At 54.9% G+C, this 16,777-nt stretch overlaps 1 protein-coding gene across 1 annotated transcript in view; it reads right to left on the bottom strand.

Annotated features, from left to right (window-relative positions):
• The window catches only part of MYO7B (myosin VIIB), an 84,263-nt gene that overhangs the window by 37,355 nt on the left and 30,131 nt on the right, over positions 1-16,777 (bottom strand). Inside the window, exons 7-17 of the mRNA XM_086718318.1 lie at positions 15,944-16,086; positions 15,146-15,259; positions 13,535-13,688; positions 11,244-11,320; positions 9,997-10,116; positions 9,551-9,693; positions 7,356-7,566; positions 6,532-6,667; positions 4,246-4,409; positions 2,440-2,577; positions 456-608 (exon numbers count right to left, since the gene is read on the bottom strand). Of these exons, the coding sequence (XP_086574444.1) occupies positions 456-608; positions 2,440-2,577; positions 4,246-4,409; positions 6,532-6,667; positions 7,356-7,566; positions 9,551-9,693; positions 9,997-10,116; positions 11,244-11,320; positions 13,535-13,688; positions 15,146-15,259; positions 15,944-16,086 (1,553 nt within the window). The remainder of the gene's footprint in view (positions 1-455; positions 609-2,439; positions 2,578-4,245; positions 4,410-6,531; positions 6,668-7,355; positions 7,567-9,550; positions 9,694-9,996; positions 10,117-11,243; positions 11,321-13,534; positions 13,689-15,145; positions 15,260-15,943; positions 16,087-16,777) is intronic.

A 16,777-nucleotide genomic window follows, 5' to 3' on the forward strand; every position in this document is an offset into this window, starting at 1 on the left:
CCAGACCCAGGAGCCTCGAGGCCACCACTCCTGGGGCCTCAGCGTGGCTGTTGAGCACTTGGACAGCTCCAAGTGTAGGCAGCTGAGTGTTTGAGAAAGGATGGGAAGGACTTCTTGCTCCAAACAGCAACCCCACCAGGGCATGATCTCGCCAGTGTTTGCTTTAAATGGCAGACAGCTCCTAGTACCAACATTTCAGCCACTAACCTCATCCAGGGAGTGTGACACGGTGGGAGCCAACCCCTCCCTCTCTCCCAGGGCACCCAGGGAGTGAGAGATGGGGCTGGAGGAGATGAGAAGGAAGGGGGTCCAGGAAGGGGCCCTCAGCATGGGGAGGGCAGCTAGAGGACCCCCTTGAACCTGGGGGTTGGGGTGCCCCTGAGGTCACTTACGCCTGTCAGGGCCAGCATGAGCAGGCGGGGGGCGGGGGTGGGGGGCGGTGGCGGGGTGAGCACCTGGAATCTCACGGCGCTGGGCAGCAACACACGAAACCTCTGGGAGAACACGTCAAACGTGTACCGGATGGGGAAGCCCGACTTGCGGATGTACACCGTCTGCATCATGCCGGAGTAGCGCAGCTGCCGGATGCACAGCTCCCGGTCGAACAGCTGCGGGCGCACAGGTCACAGGCCCGCTTTCTGAACAGCTGCACGTGCTCGGTGCACCTGCCAGGGCGGCCCTCCCAACCACCCGGCTGTCCCCAGATACGAGAGAACCCCACGATGCTTGCCTGAATCGCAGTGTATGCTTTAACCTGCAGACTCCTATTTTCCAGAGAGGAATTTGGACCCAAGTCACTGAAAATTCGGTCCCGAGAGTATTTCCAAGCAGATGGAAGTCGGTAATATACAAACTGTGACTTCCACAAGAACACTAATACTTCCCTCATTCTCAGCAAATGCAAAGTACTATGAATATAAAAGTTATTTGCATATGTCATGTTTAAAATGTTTTTAAATGCCCCACAACAATGCTCTCAAAGAAGTTTCCTTGCGGCCTTGCCTGTGCTGGGGTGGGCGCTGTCCCACCTCCCACACTCTAATGGAATGAAGAAACACATTTCCTACCTAGAGTCAGAAAGCATTGTAGCCAGCTTAGTTTCTCTCCCCCAGATATGGGCATGGCTGATAGGGAGGAATTTGGACACGATGCTTTGAGCAGGGGAATCGGATCTTCAGCCATGGCTCCAGACTCTGCATGGCTTAGCCGCAAGAGAGCCCCCCTCAACCTCCCAGCCAGGAGTGTCTGGGGACTAAGGGCACACCCTCGAATCTGGCAAGCCCACCAGCAGGCTGTTACCCACCTGGAAAGGCTGAGGACCACAGAGCCAACTGCTCGTGGGGTCCAGGGCCACATGGCAGTTAGTCTTGGGCAACTAATTGGCTCCCATTTATTGAGCATTTCCAGTGGGCTCCATGTTTCTCATTTAATCTTTATAACAGCCCTACATAGTGGGGTACTTAGCTCCAATTTAAAGATGAGGTGCCTGAGGCTCAGGGCCACACTGAGCAAGGTTCACCTTGAGCCTGCCTGGCCCCTCAGCCTGGCCTCCCCCTATACCTACATAGCAGCCACTGTCTCTGAGCCATGTCCCAGCTGGGGCTGCTGGAGAGACAGAAGCATCAGCCCCAGGCCCCGCCCACCTGCCCCTCAGCGCTGGAAGTGGGGTGGGGGATGAGGGCAGAGGGCCTCTGAAAGCACAGTTATTACCCAACATACAGGTGTTGTGCCTAGCTTCTGGATTTCCTGGGCCAGTCCCAATTTCATATAATTCTGTTCTATTCCAAAAATATGCTGCATTTAATGTAATATTAATTTTTTCCCCTTATAAGATTTTTTTGAGTCATTTCGTCTCCTTTTAGATGTTATTTCCCAGTTTTGGGGAGTCCTGTATTTGAGCCTCTGGGTGTGATTCCCAAGCCCACAGATCCAGGACTTCTGGGTGGCAGGCTCCTACCCAGCACATATGCAGATAAAGCCAACCTCCAAAGAGCTGCTTGGCCTCAGGTCTTGGTGACAGCTAGCCAGCCTCTAACATCCTAGTATGGGTTGCTGCCTTACTGAGCCAGGTTTACACACACAGATGTGCCAAAAACATCATGTATAGGCCTTGCTGCCCCCATAGGTTGGCAGGATTCTGACTTTACAGGAGAGAAAACGGGCTCAGAGAAGCAGAGCACCGGCCAAGTGCAAACAGCTGGTGAATGGCAGGCCAGAGACAGCAGAGGTCTGGTTATCCAAAGCCCTGCCAGTCACTGACCTTAGAATGGCCTAGACTGGTCACCTTGCCTCAGTGTCCCCATCTGTAAAATGGGGACAGACAGCTCTAATGCTAGCCAGGCCCTGGTAAAGGAGTGACATAACCCTAGATGCCATTAGACTCATCCAGTAGGTGCTCCCTCCCTCCTCGTGTGTGCCCCCCAGTCCCCCCTCATTTACCAGTGGCTTCTTGTACTCGTTGGGTTTGATGCAGCGGATGAAGTAGGGCTGGCAGCTGGTCAGGATTTTCATCAGCTGGTCTAGGGACTTCTTGAACTGGCCTGCCAGGGTGGAGGGCTGCTTGCCAGAGTCTGCAGACTGCAAGCAGAAGCACAGGTACAAGCGGGGCGCTGGGGGGCTCGGCCTGGGGCACAGCTGACCCAGAGGAGGGCTCCTGCCAATATCCCACAGATGGGCAGGGCTGTGTTCACTCAGCCCCTCCCTTACTGGCCCACCATAGGTTCTGGTGAGCAAGACACAGCCAGGCGTCCTGCCTAGAGGTGGGGTCTCCCACGTGGGGTGTACAGGATCATGCACCAGCGTGAGAAAGCATGTGAGACCTTACAACACTCCCTTTTTACCTCACCCTTCCACATTTTCAGTTCTTGTGTCGGTTTTGTTTTCAAAACATGTTTTATACTGCACATTGTAAGCATTGTAGTAAACGTATATAGTTTTAAAACAAATGTATTGAAACTATGGATGCAGGAGAAAACAAGCCCTAGTGTATGTTTTGTGCAATGCCCGATCTTGGGCAATGCTCCCTGATCAAACCCTCTCCGAGTCAAATGCAACTGAACGAAGGCGGGTACTGCCAAATGGCAGCAATTGGAGACACGTGGCAACACTTTTGAGACAAGAAAGCCACCACTGGCACCTTACAGGAACAATGGGCAGCATTTTCCTGTTGTCCAGGTTGGTGAAATAATGTGCATTCCCCCCCCATGTCCTCCTGACATGCTCCAGGGGCCCCACGGTGGCCGGGACAAGCCTATACTCTGGCCTTGCTGTGGAGAGTGTAGCCTAACTCAGTGATGCAGAGGGTATGGGCTGGTCCCAGCTGGTTCCAGACGTGGGCAAGTCCTGCACCGCCTCAGGGCTTCTTGGTGCCTCCCTGGGCCCTGAGGTCTCAGGAGAGGCTGCCTACAGAGGGTAGGGTGGGGCATGATATGATGAGAGGTCAAGGGCACCTCAGTGTGGCCAGAGCAGAATGCAAGGCACAGGGGGCAGGTTCCTCTGCCTACACCCCAAGTTCCTGAGCCACTCCTGGGCCCATCTCCCTGCCCCTTGGTGGGGGAGTTCCTCATTAGATAATTAATGGGCCTTTTCTGGAACAGTCACTCTTGAGGGGTGGAGGCATGGCAGGGAGTGGGTAGGCAGACCCTCACCCTGCCAGGACATCCTAGGCTTCCCTGGGGAGCACTGAGGGCTCCCTGCTGCCCACCTCCCTGGCCGGTGGCCCGTAGTGCTGCCCCTGCCACACCACACACCCCACACCACACACACACACACCACATACATAGCATACACACACCGCACCCCACATACATCACACAAAACGCACTCCACACACCCCACACCACACGCACATATACCAAATAACCACACACACCACACACACCACACATATGCCCCAGAGACACCACACAAAACACATACGGCATGCACACACACCACACAATACATACACCATGCACATACCCAACACATACATAGAGACCAATCTAGAAACATAATATTAACACCAGCAGATGTGCCTCCACCAGACCACCACACTCTCAGAAGCAGGCCTGTCAATGTGAACCTGTTCCCTTACCACTGCCCACACAGCAACCCCTCACTCCTGATTTTCGCTCACTTCTGGGCCCTGACTGAGCAACTGAGACCCAGGTGATAGGTCTTCCCTGTGTGTGCCTGTCTGACCCCTGAGGCCCTAAAGGCTGAGAGACCCAGGAGGCACTGGCAGGGCCACCCACGGGAGACCACCTTGAAGAGCTGGCTCCCTGCCTTTGCCCGGATGATGGTCCCGTGGCCCATCTTGGTCCCAGCCGACTCCAGCTTGAATATCTCCTTCAGGAACTTGTTCTCGGAGGAATAGACCAGGGTGAGGATATCTGTGCTCAGCACGTCTCGATTCTTTTCCAGGATGCCTGTGGGGGAAGCAGAGCCCACTCGCCAGCCCAGTTCAGCCATCACCACAGACCCACAGGGGAAGGGGAGGGCAGCAGGGTGGGGACTCTGGTCGCATCAGGAGGCCTGAAGGAGTCCCTGCCAAAGCCGCCCTCTCCACCCCTCCCTTGACCTCCCTGTCCAGCCAGCAGGGCCCCCCTGTACCCGGGCCTGCACTCATCTCTGCCCAGTGTGTCACACCCACCTCTAAACCCTCCGACCCCCACACCCGCCATCCCCTCCACAACCCCTATCGAATCCACTGCCAGTCCTTCTGCCTGAACCATCCCTCTGATCACAGCCCACCACTCTGCCCTCTGTCCCACCCTTCCTGGCTTGTGGCCCAGACTGTTCTGCCCAGTGCTGCCTCACCCTGCCCAAACACTTCCTCTGCTGTCCTGTCACCACAGCATGCCTTCCTCGTCTCCTCCTTCCTCGTCCCCCGGGGCCCCTGTGGCCCTGTACCCCACTGGCACAGAGTTACCCTCAGAGGCCCCAGCCCTCCCACACCTCCAGCCCCCGCCGGCCACTCCTGGACACTCTTCCTTCCTCAGGCATGCACGCCAGCTCTGGCTCATTCTTCAAGACCGGCTCAAGCATGGTCTATTCCAGGAGGCTCCCCAGGGCCCTCCTCAGGGCTCCCCTGGCCTCTGTGTGACCTTTCTCATGGGCTCTACTGCTCGGTTCAAGGGTGGGTCGAGGACTTTCCCTTTCCTTCACCACCTCCCACCCCCCCCCCCCCGGGTGCACCACAGGAGTGGGACAGGAGTGATTGGTGATTCCGTTCCCTCAACACCCCCGCCCTCGCCTTCACTGTAACCGCCAGGTGTACTCTGGAGCTGACCAGCAGCTGCTGGGGACCGTATGTCCCTTCAGGGTACAGTCTAGATTTCCCTGCAGTGAAATGTCTGAGGGCTCCCCTCGGGGCTCTGGCCCACTAAAGTTCCGGGTGACCTTGGGCAAGTCTGATTCAGGCAGCTACTTATTCACATAAAGGAGCTAGAAAAGGAAAGCAGGAGAAGGAGATTGTGAAGAAGCCTCCTGCCCCCACTGATAAGTCCTGAAAATCTGGCAGCCTGGTAACATCCAGGGAGCTTGCAGTCTGCAGGGGCCTCTCCTGCCCTCGCCCCAGAGCCCCGATGCAGCGCCGGGAGGATCTGTGCGTCCACCTGCCCCAGCTGGCCAGTCTGGCTGCTTCCAAGCCCCTGCTCTTCCTGAGAGCCCAAAATGGAAGAGGGAAAGGAATTCAGACTGCTGTGTCTTACTGGCTCCAAGGATGGGGCGTGGCTTGCTGATTAGGAGGTCCTGAGGGCACATTTCCCTCCTCATTAGGAGTTTAAATTGCACAGGTCTTGGGGGTGAATGTGTGCCCTTAGGCGTTGTGTGTGTGAACCTGTGTGTGCGCTCTGACAGAAGAGGTTTAGATTTGTTTTTTTAATGTTTATTTATTTTCGAGAGACAGAGCATGAGTGAGGGAGGAGCAGAGAGAGGGAGACACAGAATCCAAAGCAGGCTCCAGGCTCTGAGCTGTCAGCACAGAGCCCAATGGGGGGCTCGAACTCATGAACAGTGAGATCATGACCTGAGCCGAAGTCAGACACTTAACCAGCTGAGCCGCCCAGGCGCCCCTGACAGAAGAGGTTTGGGAACCAAGCATGTCTGTGGTTGCTAAGGCAGACCTGAGGGCCTGGAGCCCCCAACCCCTCTACCAGCCCTGCTCTGGGGTTCTGGAAGGTCCTGCTAGGACCAGGGCCACCTCCAGCCTGAAGACTGAGAATCCAGAAATTAAGGAGGGGCGGTGTTATGGGCTGAGTTGCATCGTCTGCCCCTAGCCCCCATTCACACATTGCAGCCCTAACCCCAGGACCTCAGAATGTGACCATATGTAGAGATGGGGCCTTTACAGAGGTGATTAAGTTAACATGAGCCTATTAGGTGGCCCTCATCCAGTATGAGTGGTGCCAACAAACCATGTCCATTCCATTCCCTTTGTCCCATTGCCAGCTCTGCAAAATGACCTTGTCCTCTCAGCCTCCTTCCCACAGCCCCCCTGGAATGGTCCAGATCTGGAAGGGAAGGGAAGTGGACAGGAGCTGCACCTACCTTCTGTCTGGTAGTACACCTCGCCGGCAAAGTGCGCGATGCCAAATCTGGCGTCGTGGATGTTCTTGGGCTGCAGGTAAGCCTTGTTGTTGGCATGGACACTGTTCAATTTTTGCAGCATGGTGGTATCTGTCCCCTGGAAGAAGGCACACGCCCTGTGGGCTGACATCCCAGAGTCCAGCCATGCACGGGAGGTTAGCTGGCACAGCCACAGGGCTCAGGGGCTTCCTCACAGGGGCAGAGCAGCTCAGCTCAGAATGACCGAGGACCCTTCTAACAGACGGGAAACTGCCACTCAGGGGTTGGTGACTAGTCTCTATAAACGAGGGCCGAGCTGGGAGCAGAGACCGGGTCTGCTGACCTCCACGGCCGGCTCTCCGGCTCCACCCTTCCCTACCGTTGTCCAGGTACCTGGCCCTGGCTTCACCCTTCTCTGGACTCAGACTGCTTTGAAAGTCTAGGGACTTTCCTAGGACAGGCAGAGCGCCTTGAGGGCGAGAAGGCAAGCATTTCCATCTCTTGTACCCTCTGCAGCTCTAGGCCCACGAGTGCTTAGGAAGCCCCTCTTAGGGTGAGTTCTTGGATGTGAATAAACAGTGACTGCGATGTCATGCTGCTGGGGAGTGGGAGCGAGGCTGGAGTCAGGAGGCCTTCCTGTAGGAGGCGAAACTCGCAGGAGAGGAGGTTGCCCGGGTTGGGGCTGGTCTGCTAATGCCTGACAGAGGTTTCTGCAACCCAGGGGACCCAGGGGAGTTTCTCAACCTCGAGGGTGAGACCTGTGAGTGGGGCTCTCCACCCGAGGGTGGGTGGGCTCAGGGACGCACCTGCGGGAAGTGGCTCTCCTCGTCCAGGAGGGAGATGATGCTCATGGGCTTGAGGGCCAGCAGGTCCAGGGTGGGGCGATTGTCACTGTACTGGATGTAGTCCCAGGCGATGCCCTCCGAGAGGTACTCCTCCTGCTCCATGGTGAACACGTGCCGCACAAAGAACTGCTGCAGGTGCTCATTGGCAAAATTGATGCAGAGCTGCTCGAAGCTGTGGAGGGAGCGCCGCCCCCGCAGGAGGGGCCCGGTCAGCCCGTCCCTGTCATCGCCGGCAGGACCCACGGAGCTGCTGGCCACTTGCACCCAGCCTTCCGCGTAGCCCGCAGGTGCTCATCCCCATACACACGTACACGCAGTCGCTACCCTCCCCCTTCTCTCGCCTCCGCCACCATCACCCGTTCCATCCCCTGGCAAACAGACCTAGAGACCTTGGTCAAGAGCCGAGCCTTGGGGGACCATGTGACACGTAGCAGCCCCAGCCCGAGGGGCACGAGGCCCCAGTATTGAGGGCCGGGCTCCCCTGCATCAGCAAGAGTCCTTACTCCCGCTCTGGCCTCCAGCTACTCTTCCTCCCCGCTTCCCATCTCAGGTCAGCGCCTCCAATCATCACCCCCCGCTGGACTCACAAACCAAGGAGTCACACCTGACACCTCTGTCTCCTCCCTTCCCAGTTCCAACTGTCTGCCAGAGTTGGGTCCCCTCACTCCAACACAGCGCCCTGCTCTGCTGACTCCGTTCCCACACTGCCGCCGGGGCCCAGGCCCCTCACTCACCATCCAGAGCACAGCTGCGGCCTCCTGTGGGCTCTCCCCACATCCCCATCTCACACACTACGTGGCGGGCTCTCTGGCCAGCAGGCCCCGCTGTCCCCCTGCTTCCAATCCCCTCTTTTCAGATCCCCACAGTGAACAGTGCACAGAGAACAATGCAAAGCCTTGCTGTGTCTCTGAGAGTGACCTGGGTCGCTGCGGGCTCCTTCCTGCCGTGCTGTGAAGGCACCCACTTCTCCCCGGCCTGAGTGGTCACATGTTTGCTGTTTCCCTCCTCTCCTTCCTCATTACCCTGCTCATTGTGTTCATCCCTTGGGCCTTTCTTCCTCCGGATGGGTTGCCCACTTATGCAAAACCTCACCATTCCTGAGACTGGTTGTTCAACGTCTGTTAACCCGGGAGGTGAGGGGACAGGTCCACCGTGTGCCCCACTCCCAGCATGCAGCCTGGAGAGCATCAGTGGCCACCTGCAGGAAGGGACTGCTGCCCTGTCACAGACCCAGCTCAGGGCTCCCTCAGGGAGGGGCCCCTGCATAAATAACTGGATCCCCCACAACCACCTCTAAGGCAGCCAAGGTGCTTGGTTGGCTCAGCTGTCACTCCTAGGGACAGAAACCAATGATCTGAATCACACCTGACTTTCCTGTGCCTGAGAGCTGCCATTGCCCTGGGCTTAGCCAGCCCTGCCCATCCCCCCGGCGCACTGAGCAGGCCTGTGCCCTGCCTGCCCCGCTGGTCCGGGAGGCAGCAATCCCAGCATGCTCCTGCTTGCTTGTCCTAATTTTCCTCCTCGGACATCCTCCTGCCACTCAACAGCGCCCCAGGGCATCACTTGTCCTTATTTGACTCCGCTGCCTGACGCCCTTCAGCGCCCTGTCACCCCCCTCCCCGGTCCTCATCACAGTCCCAGCTAGGCATTGCTTTTCTGACCTGCCTCTTGCCTCCAGCTCGTGGGCCTCCAGTCTGGGCTGCTGGGACACTGGGACACAGGGCCAGAGGTGTCCCGCCTTGCCTGACCCTTGCCAAACTCAAAAGTCAGGGATGGTCACAAATCTCCTACCTTCCTTTCCCCGTTACTAGTAGGGTATCCCACCAATGAAGCAGTTGGATCAGGGTTAGCAATTTGCATGTTCACCCCTGCCTCACGTGATAATTCACTTCAGTTCATTAGGAGAGCAGATGGCTCAAGAGGGGTGACAGATGCTGGGCTGCAGCCCGACTCTTGGGGAGGCCTTTAGCTATGTGGCCTTCTCTAGATGTGCAGGGGGAGTCAGGGGGAGGCACACAGACCATCTCACTGCAGACACATCCAGCCTGCAGAGCAGTCCCATGGGGGAGGAAGGGTTACCCTCCAGCTTGCTTAGCTAGACAGGACCCAAGCCGATCTCCCATTCTCTGAAAGCAGGCGAACTGAGATCTTCATACCTATTATTCTGGAAATTTTCAAAACCAAATATGTCCAGGAGGCCGATGGCCCTTCGCACATTTTTGGGGTCCTGGGCAGGTGGAGTGAAAATTGCAGCATTGATTTTCTTGACAATCCACAGGAAGAGGTGCCCGTAAATGCCCTGAGGAGACATGGGGGAAAGCCCACAGGCTTTGAAGCATAAGAGGAAGGCTGGCCCTTATCTCTAAGTTCACCGGCAAAGTCTGTACCCACACTGGATATCCTGGACCTGCTGAGGGGTGTTATCCCTACTTATAGGCAAGAACCCGAAGCCCAAAGAGGCTAGAAAGCCCACAGTCACCTGGCAGGTGACTGGCAGTCAGGACCAGCCCAGCCATTGCCGCTCTTTCCTGTTCTCCACCAGCAGGGCAAGGAGCCTTGTTCAACACACAGACACGGGGGCCCCTTCCTCCCAGCTCTGTACCTTGACAAAGGCGTCCCTCCGGTCTGCAGCCTGGGTGATGTTCAGGGGCCTGGTGACAAACTCCCCTCGGATGATGATGGAATGCTTGATCAGACAGTCCCGGAGTGCCTGCCACTTCACCTGGAAAGGCAGGTGAGGCCTGGCATCACGGCCGATGCGGCGGGGCCTGGCTCCTTGGCTCTGACCTACCTAGTCTTGTTTTCTTCCATGACCAAACACCCTAGGCCCAAGGCTTGATGGTGGGAGATGCCTATGGGGCTGTGCAAGAGGGCTGGGCCAGACGGAGACCAGAGTCAGGGTCCCTGGGCGGGCCCAGGCCCAGCATCAGTCTGAACACTGGGGTGTTAGAGTGTTCCGGAAGGATACACAACCTGGATGGGTCCTGGGCATGCTGGCTGCTTGGTTTACCAGCTGTGTGCTGGTCTCCTGGGGGCCGGGGAAGGGGCTGGTGCCATAAGCAGACCTTGGAGAACAGTGGGCGGGGAGAGTTCTGAGGCCAGGTGACTGGCATCTGGATGGACCCCAACTGAAGCCATTCCTGCCTGGGGGCTGAAGGCCTAAGGGAACAGGAGGATTCTGGATGGGCCAGTCCTCTCACCATGCAGGGAAGACTGAGCCAGCAAGAACCCAAAGTTTCTAAGAACCCTGAACAAATTAAGAATATTAGCAGCAAAATGTGATTGCTTTGTTTGTTTGCTTGCTTCAATTCTATTAATTTCCCACCAGAACTGTCAACAGGGTGTGACATGAAGGAAATTATAATGTTCCCAGGGCAGAGATGTGTCTCCAGCCAGGGCCTGCCATCCTTCCTCCAAGTGAGGCTCCACTTTCCCAGAATAGCACAACTCCGGAAGGCAGGGGCTTATTGAGGCAGGCAGGGAAGGTCCAGTGTAAGGGCACTGGGCCATGTGACCGTGTGGGGGGAGCTTGGGGACTGGGTGGGGTGGGGAGTGAGGATGCTGAGTGAAGGCCCCTGAAGAGCAGGGGGGACATGGGGAAGAGGGAAGAGATGTGTGTTAAAGCTGGACTGATCATTTTGTTAAAGATTAGCTCACACTGCTTCCCACCCCCAGTGTCTGCAGAGCCAGATGGGTTCAGGGGTTGAGCTGAGAGTCTGGGAGAGGAGTTGGGGGGAAGGAGTGGGAGCCTGGGAAGTGTTATGACAATCAGGAGTCAGGTGGCTGTGAGCCCAGACCCCTGGGGCCCCTCACAGAAATGGAAGCTGGCAGACCCAATGGCCAGCCTACCTCCAGCAACTTCAGCACGATGGGAAAGGCAGGCGTCTCCATCACATCAGAGGAGTCCAGGTTCTCGAAGACTGCAGCTATGGAGAGAAGCAGTAACCTGGATTGGCAAGGCAGCCGAAGTGATGGATCAGGGGTCCCAGTAGTGCCTGGCCTGGGACAGCCGTAGGTCCACCTATTAGGAGCAACTGTTCCTGGATGTGGGGCACCACCTTTCCCAGGCCCTCTCTGCGGGAGCCAATGTCCCTGGTGATTACCAGCCCCTTAGCTGTGAAGGAGTGTAACAGACTACTTCCCCCTCCACTCAGTGAGGTCGTAGCCCTGGGTCAAAGTGAAGTTTGAAGAAAAGAGGGCTTATTTGGAGGGAGAAGGCTGGTGCTGGTGTGGGCAGGATGGGGTCTACTAAAGAGAAAGATGAGCCATCAGCCCCCTTCAATCCACTCTGCTGTCCATGGAGATCCAGGCATCATTTATTCATTCAAATAAGCGGACATCCACAGAGTGTCACTATAAGCCAGGTCCAGTCCCCTTGCAGAGGTTTCCTGACCAGCCCCTCCTAGCCTCAATCCCCTTCTCTGAGGCAACCTCCACGTCAGGGCTGCTGGGGGTGGGGGAGGGGGGGAAGTGTCGTTTCTGTATGTATATATTTTCTCTTTTTTAAACTTGAAAAAATTATAAAATAAAGCATTCACATAAAAAAGTGTATAGAACCCCAAGGCGTGTTATAATAAATAATGATTAAGTCAACACTGTGTATCCACTACTACTGCCAAGATACAAAGCCTGGACAACATCCGAAGCTCTCATGGTCCTTTCTTGCTAAGACCACGTTCCTCCCCACTCACTAATGGAAACCACTTCCTTGCTTTCCATCATCCTTTTACTACCTAAATATGAGTCCTTAACAGCATTTAATCTCACCTGTGTTTAAATTTTGTTAAGTGTGATCTAATCGAACGTCTGATCTATAAGACCTGCATTCTTTTGTGCCTGGTCCCATGTCCTCAACACCGCATTTGTAATACTCTTCCAGGTCCTGATGCCCCCTGTGTGTGTGTCAGCACCCACCTGTCACCAGCAGAAGTGCCAGTGTGGTGGATAGATCACACGGGCAGAGCAACAACTCTCCTGGAGTAGATTTCCTTATATGGTGTGAGAGAGGGGTCCAAGTTCATTGTTTCCACATGGACATCCAACAGTTTATTGAAAAGTCTGTCCTTTCCTCACTGTTCTGTGAATCAGTGTCCTTCATGAATTCTAGAACCAACCATAGTTGCTTCCAACGTTGCCTCTGCCCCATTCTTTCTCTCTTTTCCTTTAGTACACCAATTAAAGATGTGCTATAACTTCTCACTGTGTCCTTCACATCTCCTACTCTCTCTTATATATTTTCCATCCTTCTGTATCTCCATGCTGTGTTCCAGCTTCTCCTCCAGCCCACACACTCCCTCTCCGTGTATATAAAACTGGCTGTTAAAACCATCCTTTGAGTTCTGCATTTTGCATTTTGGTCTTTTTTTTTTTTTTTAATTTTACAATTTCTACAAAGTTCCTTTTAAAATGCATTTTGCATTTTGGTCTTTTTTTTTTTAATTTTAAAATTTCTACAAAGTTCCTTTTAAAATCTATAATGTCACATTTTCTATTTCCAGTTTCCTGTCTAAATTTTCAAGCTTGGCTTTTTCTTTTCTTGAACGTAGCAAGCATAGCTGCTTTATGGTTTGTGTCCAATAACCCAAACATCTGAAGTCTTTGTGGCTCTATTTCTATTGTCTGTTATCTCTGCTGATTCTCACTCACAATATCTTGTTTCCTCACTCCTATCTATCCCCAGCTGCATGTGAGATGCTGTGTTTGAAAAATTGTTTAAAGGAATAGTTTGTAATCAAAATTGGTGCTAGTTTCCTCCCGAGAAGGAAGGATCCATCAGATGCTTGGAGGCACTAACGGGCCAGGTCACCCTAGTGCCCAGACCACCCAGATGCCTACAAATGGACTTGTACATTCATGCATGACTCTGTTTACTTTGGTTCACCCTTATCCTCAGGGGGTAGCCCTGTAGGGTCCCAGCTAAAACTGGGGGACTGATCAGAGTTTTCATCTTCAGGGGGCCCTAAGCTTTGACATCTTCCCTGCCACACCGTGAGACCTCAAAAATCATAGCTACAATTTTCAATGCATTTTCCCAGGACAGGGTTAGACTATATGAGAACTCCCAAAGACTTCTTCCTCCTCCTTTCCAGTCCCTCCAGTCTTCCTCCCCAGGGGTACATTTTGAGCGGACACAGCATTACCCATGAACTCCACGTTGCCCAGGTGGAGAATGGCTGCCAGCAGCTTGCTGAGGTCCCAGTTCTCTGAGTCAGAGAACATGAGAATCTTCATGGCAGAGCGCACGTGGGCATAGTCCTTGGCGTCGTTGACACCCTCACAGGAGGTGCAGTTTCCCTGCAAGATTGGGCACCTCAGCATTCTGGGGGCCACCCCACACCCCACCTCCTCCATCACAGGGCTAGTAAGGCAGAGATGTGTCAGGGACTCAGCCAAAGGCCCCTAAGAAGTGACACTTCACAGGCTCTAGGTGGACTCTGAGAGGCTAGCTGGAGAGGCTCCAGCTCAGAAAATACACAGAATTATTTCCAGAGGCAGAATCATGGTAACATAGACACAGCAGCCAGCAATGGCACTTGGAAGCTGTGTGGCCTCAGCCAAACCGTTGAGCTTCTTTGAGCCCCTATTTGTCACCCATCCCTGGGGAATCCTGTGAGTTCAATGCTTTAACAAACACCTTCCAAAGCGCCCCATGTACCAGGCCCTGTGCTACTTGGTGGGAATTCACAAATGGAGAGGCCTGGCCCTGTGTGGGATGCCGTGCATCCAAGAAGGGAGGCAGGAAGCAAATGATGGTGTCATATGCTGTTACAGGTGCTGCTGAGACCAAAGAGGGCTAGGACAACCCTATGGAGAAGTGGGGAAAAGCTTCCTGGCGAAAGCACATGCTGTGCTTCATAGCACCACAGGGAGAGGGCAGTGTAGGCAGAGAATAGCTGGAGCTAGGCTGCAGAGGCAGCGGCAGGGCTGGCAAGGAAGCAGGGGTTATATGGGGAGAAGTGGAGGGATGATGAGGATCTGGAGGTGCTTGGAAACCACGCCAAGGAGCCACAGGGAGGCCCCTGCGGAATGGCAGTCAGAGACGGGATCTGTCAGACTTGCACCGTGGAAGGAAGGTCTGCAGAAAGGATGATAGACTAGAGGTCAAGTCTGGTGACGGGAGGATGCTGGAGGAAACTACCACCGTGATCTGGGAAAGAAATGAGGAAGGCCTTCAGGCAGTGAACGTAGGAGAGAGGGGCTAGGCAGAGGAGATTCAAGAGGCAGAATTCCGCCATCCCCTTCTCAACAAACGGGCCAGATGGCTGTGTGCGCCGCACTGTTCCAGGTGTGGGGGTGCAGCCCAAAGCAAGAGCAACTCCCTGCTTTGCTGGAGTTCAAGTTTACCTACAAGGATGGACGACTGGAAATGGGTGGATGAAATCGAGGAAGGAGAGGTGCGGCTACGACTTTCCGTCACCACCAGGGCCTCTGACCACTGGAACCAGAGAGAGCTGAGGTTCGTGGAGAGGGACTAGGAGTTCCACAGAAAATGAGGAAACACATGAGCAAGAGGAAGGCCTTGACAGTCACAAAAACAGAAGGCTGGAGTGGAGGATGGAAAAAGGGAGCCCTCAGTCCCCGCCGCAGGGCTTTTCTGTGGCTGCAAACCCCAGGTGTAGCAGGAACCAGCCTTCCTTCCTCTTCTTGCTTTTGCTCTTGGGAGGCTGGGTGGGGCAGTGCTGTCAGGCATGGGGAGGGAGAGGTGGGCAGGGAGGGCAGGGGCGGGGTGGAGAGAGGGGGGTGGGCCTCACCATCGTCAGGTAGTGGTACTCGGAGGGCGTCCCCAGGCTTAGCAGCTGCTTCTCCTCAGCGCTCATCCCCTGCAGCATGCAGTAGAAGATGTGGTAGTTCCGCTCCTCGGGGGCCTGGTGGGGCAGGCGGTCCAGAGAGCCTGTAAGCATCCCCCACCCCCAGGCCACCCAGCCGCCTCCAGCCCTGTCCCAGCTTCTGCTCCAAGGTCTGTCAACCAGATGTGGCTCTGGCATTGACCTGAGGGACGTTTGGTTGGGCAGATGTCCCCATCTTGGGCTTCCAAGGTCAGCTCTTGCCCACAGCCCTGGGCTAAAGGCCACTCTTCACAAACTCCTGGCTCCCAGGGGCTTCCCTGCATCTCCACTGCTCCTCCCAGCCCCGAGGTCAGCTTGCCTAAGTCGCAAGCCAGGGAGTGATGCCAGGATCCAGATCCTTAGCTCAGGACTGGCCTGGCCTTAGAATTAATTCTAGGAGAGGTAAGTAGTAAGCACCAAACAATGTAGAACATGATGTGGATGGAAAATTCAAAACAGAAAATCCTATGATTTCTTCTTCTTGAATACTGGGAAAGGACCATCATTACCCAATTCTAGGGGTCCTTGGCCCATCTCAGGGTAAGTACAGTGGCAACAGACTGAGACCTCTGAAGGTCCGTGGCGGGGGCGGGGAGGGGGTTGTCCCTGGAGAGGCGTGAGAGTGATGGAAGGGAACCTGTCATAAAAGCCTCTTCATCCCGACTCCCAGCCCTGGGGTGGGCGGAGGTTCCCCAGGACCAGTGCAGCAGAGGGAGTCCTCACCTGCCGGCAGACCCGGGACTTCTCCAGGAGAAACTGCTCAATGCGGGCACCCTCGATGACCCCGCTAGGATTGAAGTGGATGTCGATATACTTCCCAAAGCGGCTTGAGTTATCATTTCGGATTGTCTTGGCATTTCCGAAGGCTGAAGGTCAGAGGGTGATGCCCATGATGGGAGCAGAGAGGGGGAAATTTACTTTTAGTGGGATCATCTGGGAAAGCTTCTTAAGCCCAGAGTTGAAGGATTGGGTAGCATTGCACTGGAGGGTGGTGGCAGCCAAGAGTGTGCTGAGGGGAAGACAAAGTGCAAGTAAAGGTGCAAGTGTCGGTAAGCATGGGGTGTGCTCACAGAGCGGGAAATTTGGCTGGAGCATAAAATATAGAGGAAAGCAGTGGAAGACAGACGGAACCAGTTAGTAGCATAGAGCCTTGAATGCCAGGCTAAGATGTTTGGAATTAATCTGTGGGTGATGGGGGAGGCAGGAAACCTTCTGAGGGAGTGTGGGAACAGATTTGCATTTTGGAAAGATTGCTCAGGCTGAAGGGCAGGGGCTGGGAGGGCAAGCTGGCAGGGACAAGGCTCAGATGGGGGGTCACACCAGAAGGCATTTGGATTGCAGCATGACTGAAGGTGCGTTTTTATAGAGCTGTTTCTGCGAGCTTCTCGGACATGACCCACAATAAGAAAGACCCTTTGAAATGAGTCTCAGTGAATACACACCCCCACCTGTACATGTAATTAAAAGAAGATATTCAGTACTGGTTCTGATCAAGAGCTGTGCACTGGGGTATTTTCTTTTCTATGCTATTTAATTTGTCCTAAAAGACCAGGGTGC

This window comes from Puma concolor, chromosome C1, assembly GCF_028749965.1.
Source record: "Puma concolor isolate L17-30 chromosome C1, mPumCon1.1.hap2, whole genome shotgun sequence".
NCBI classification, from domain to species: domain Eukaryota; kingdom Metazoa; phylum Chordata; class Mammalia; order Carnivora; family Felidae; genus Puma; species Puma concolor.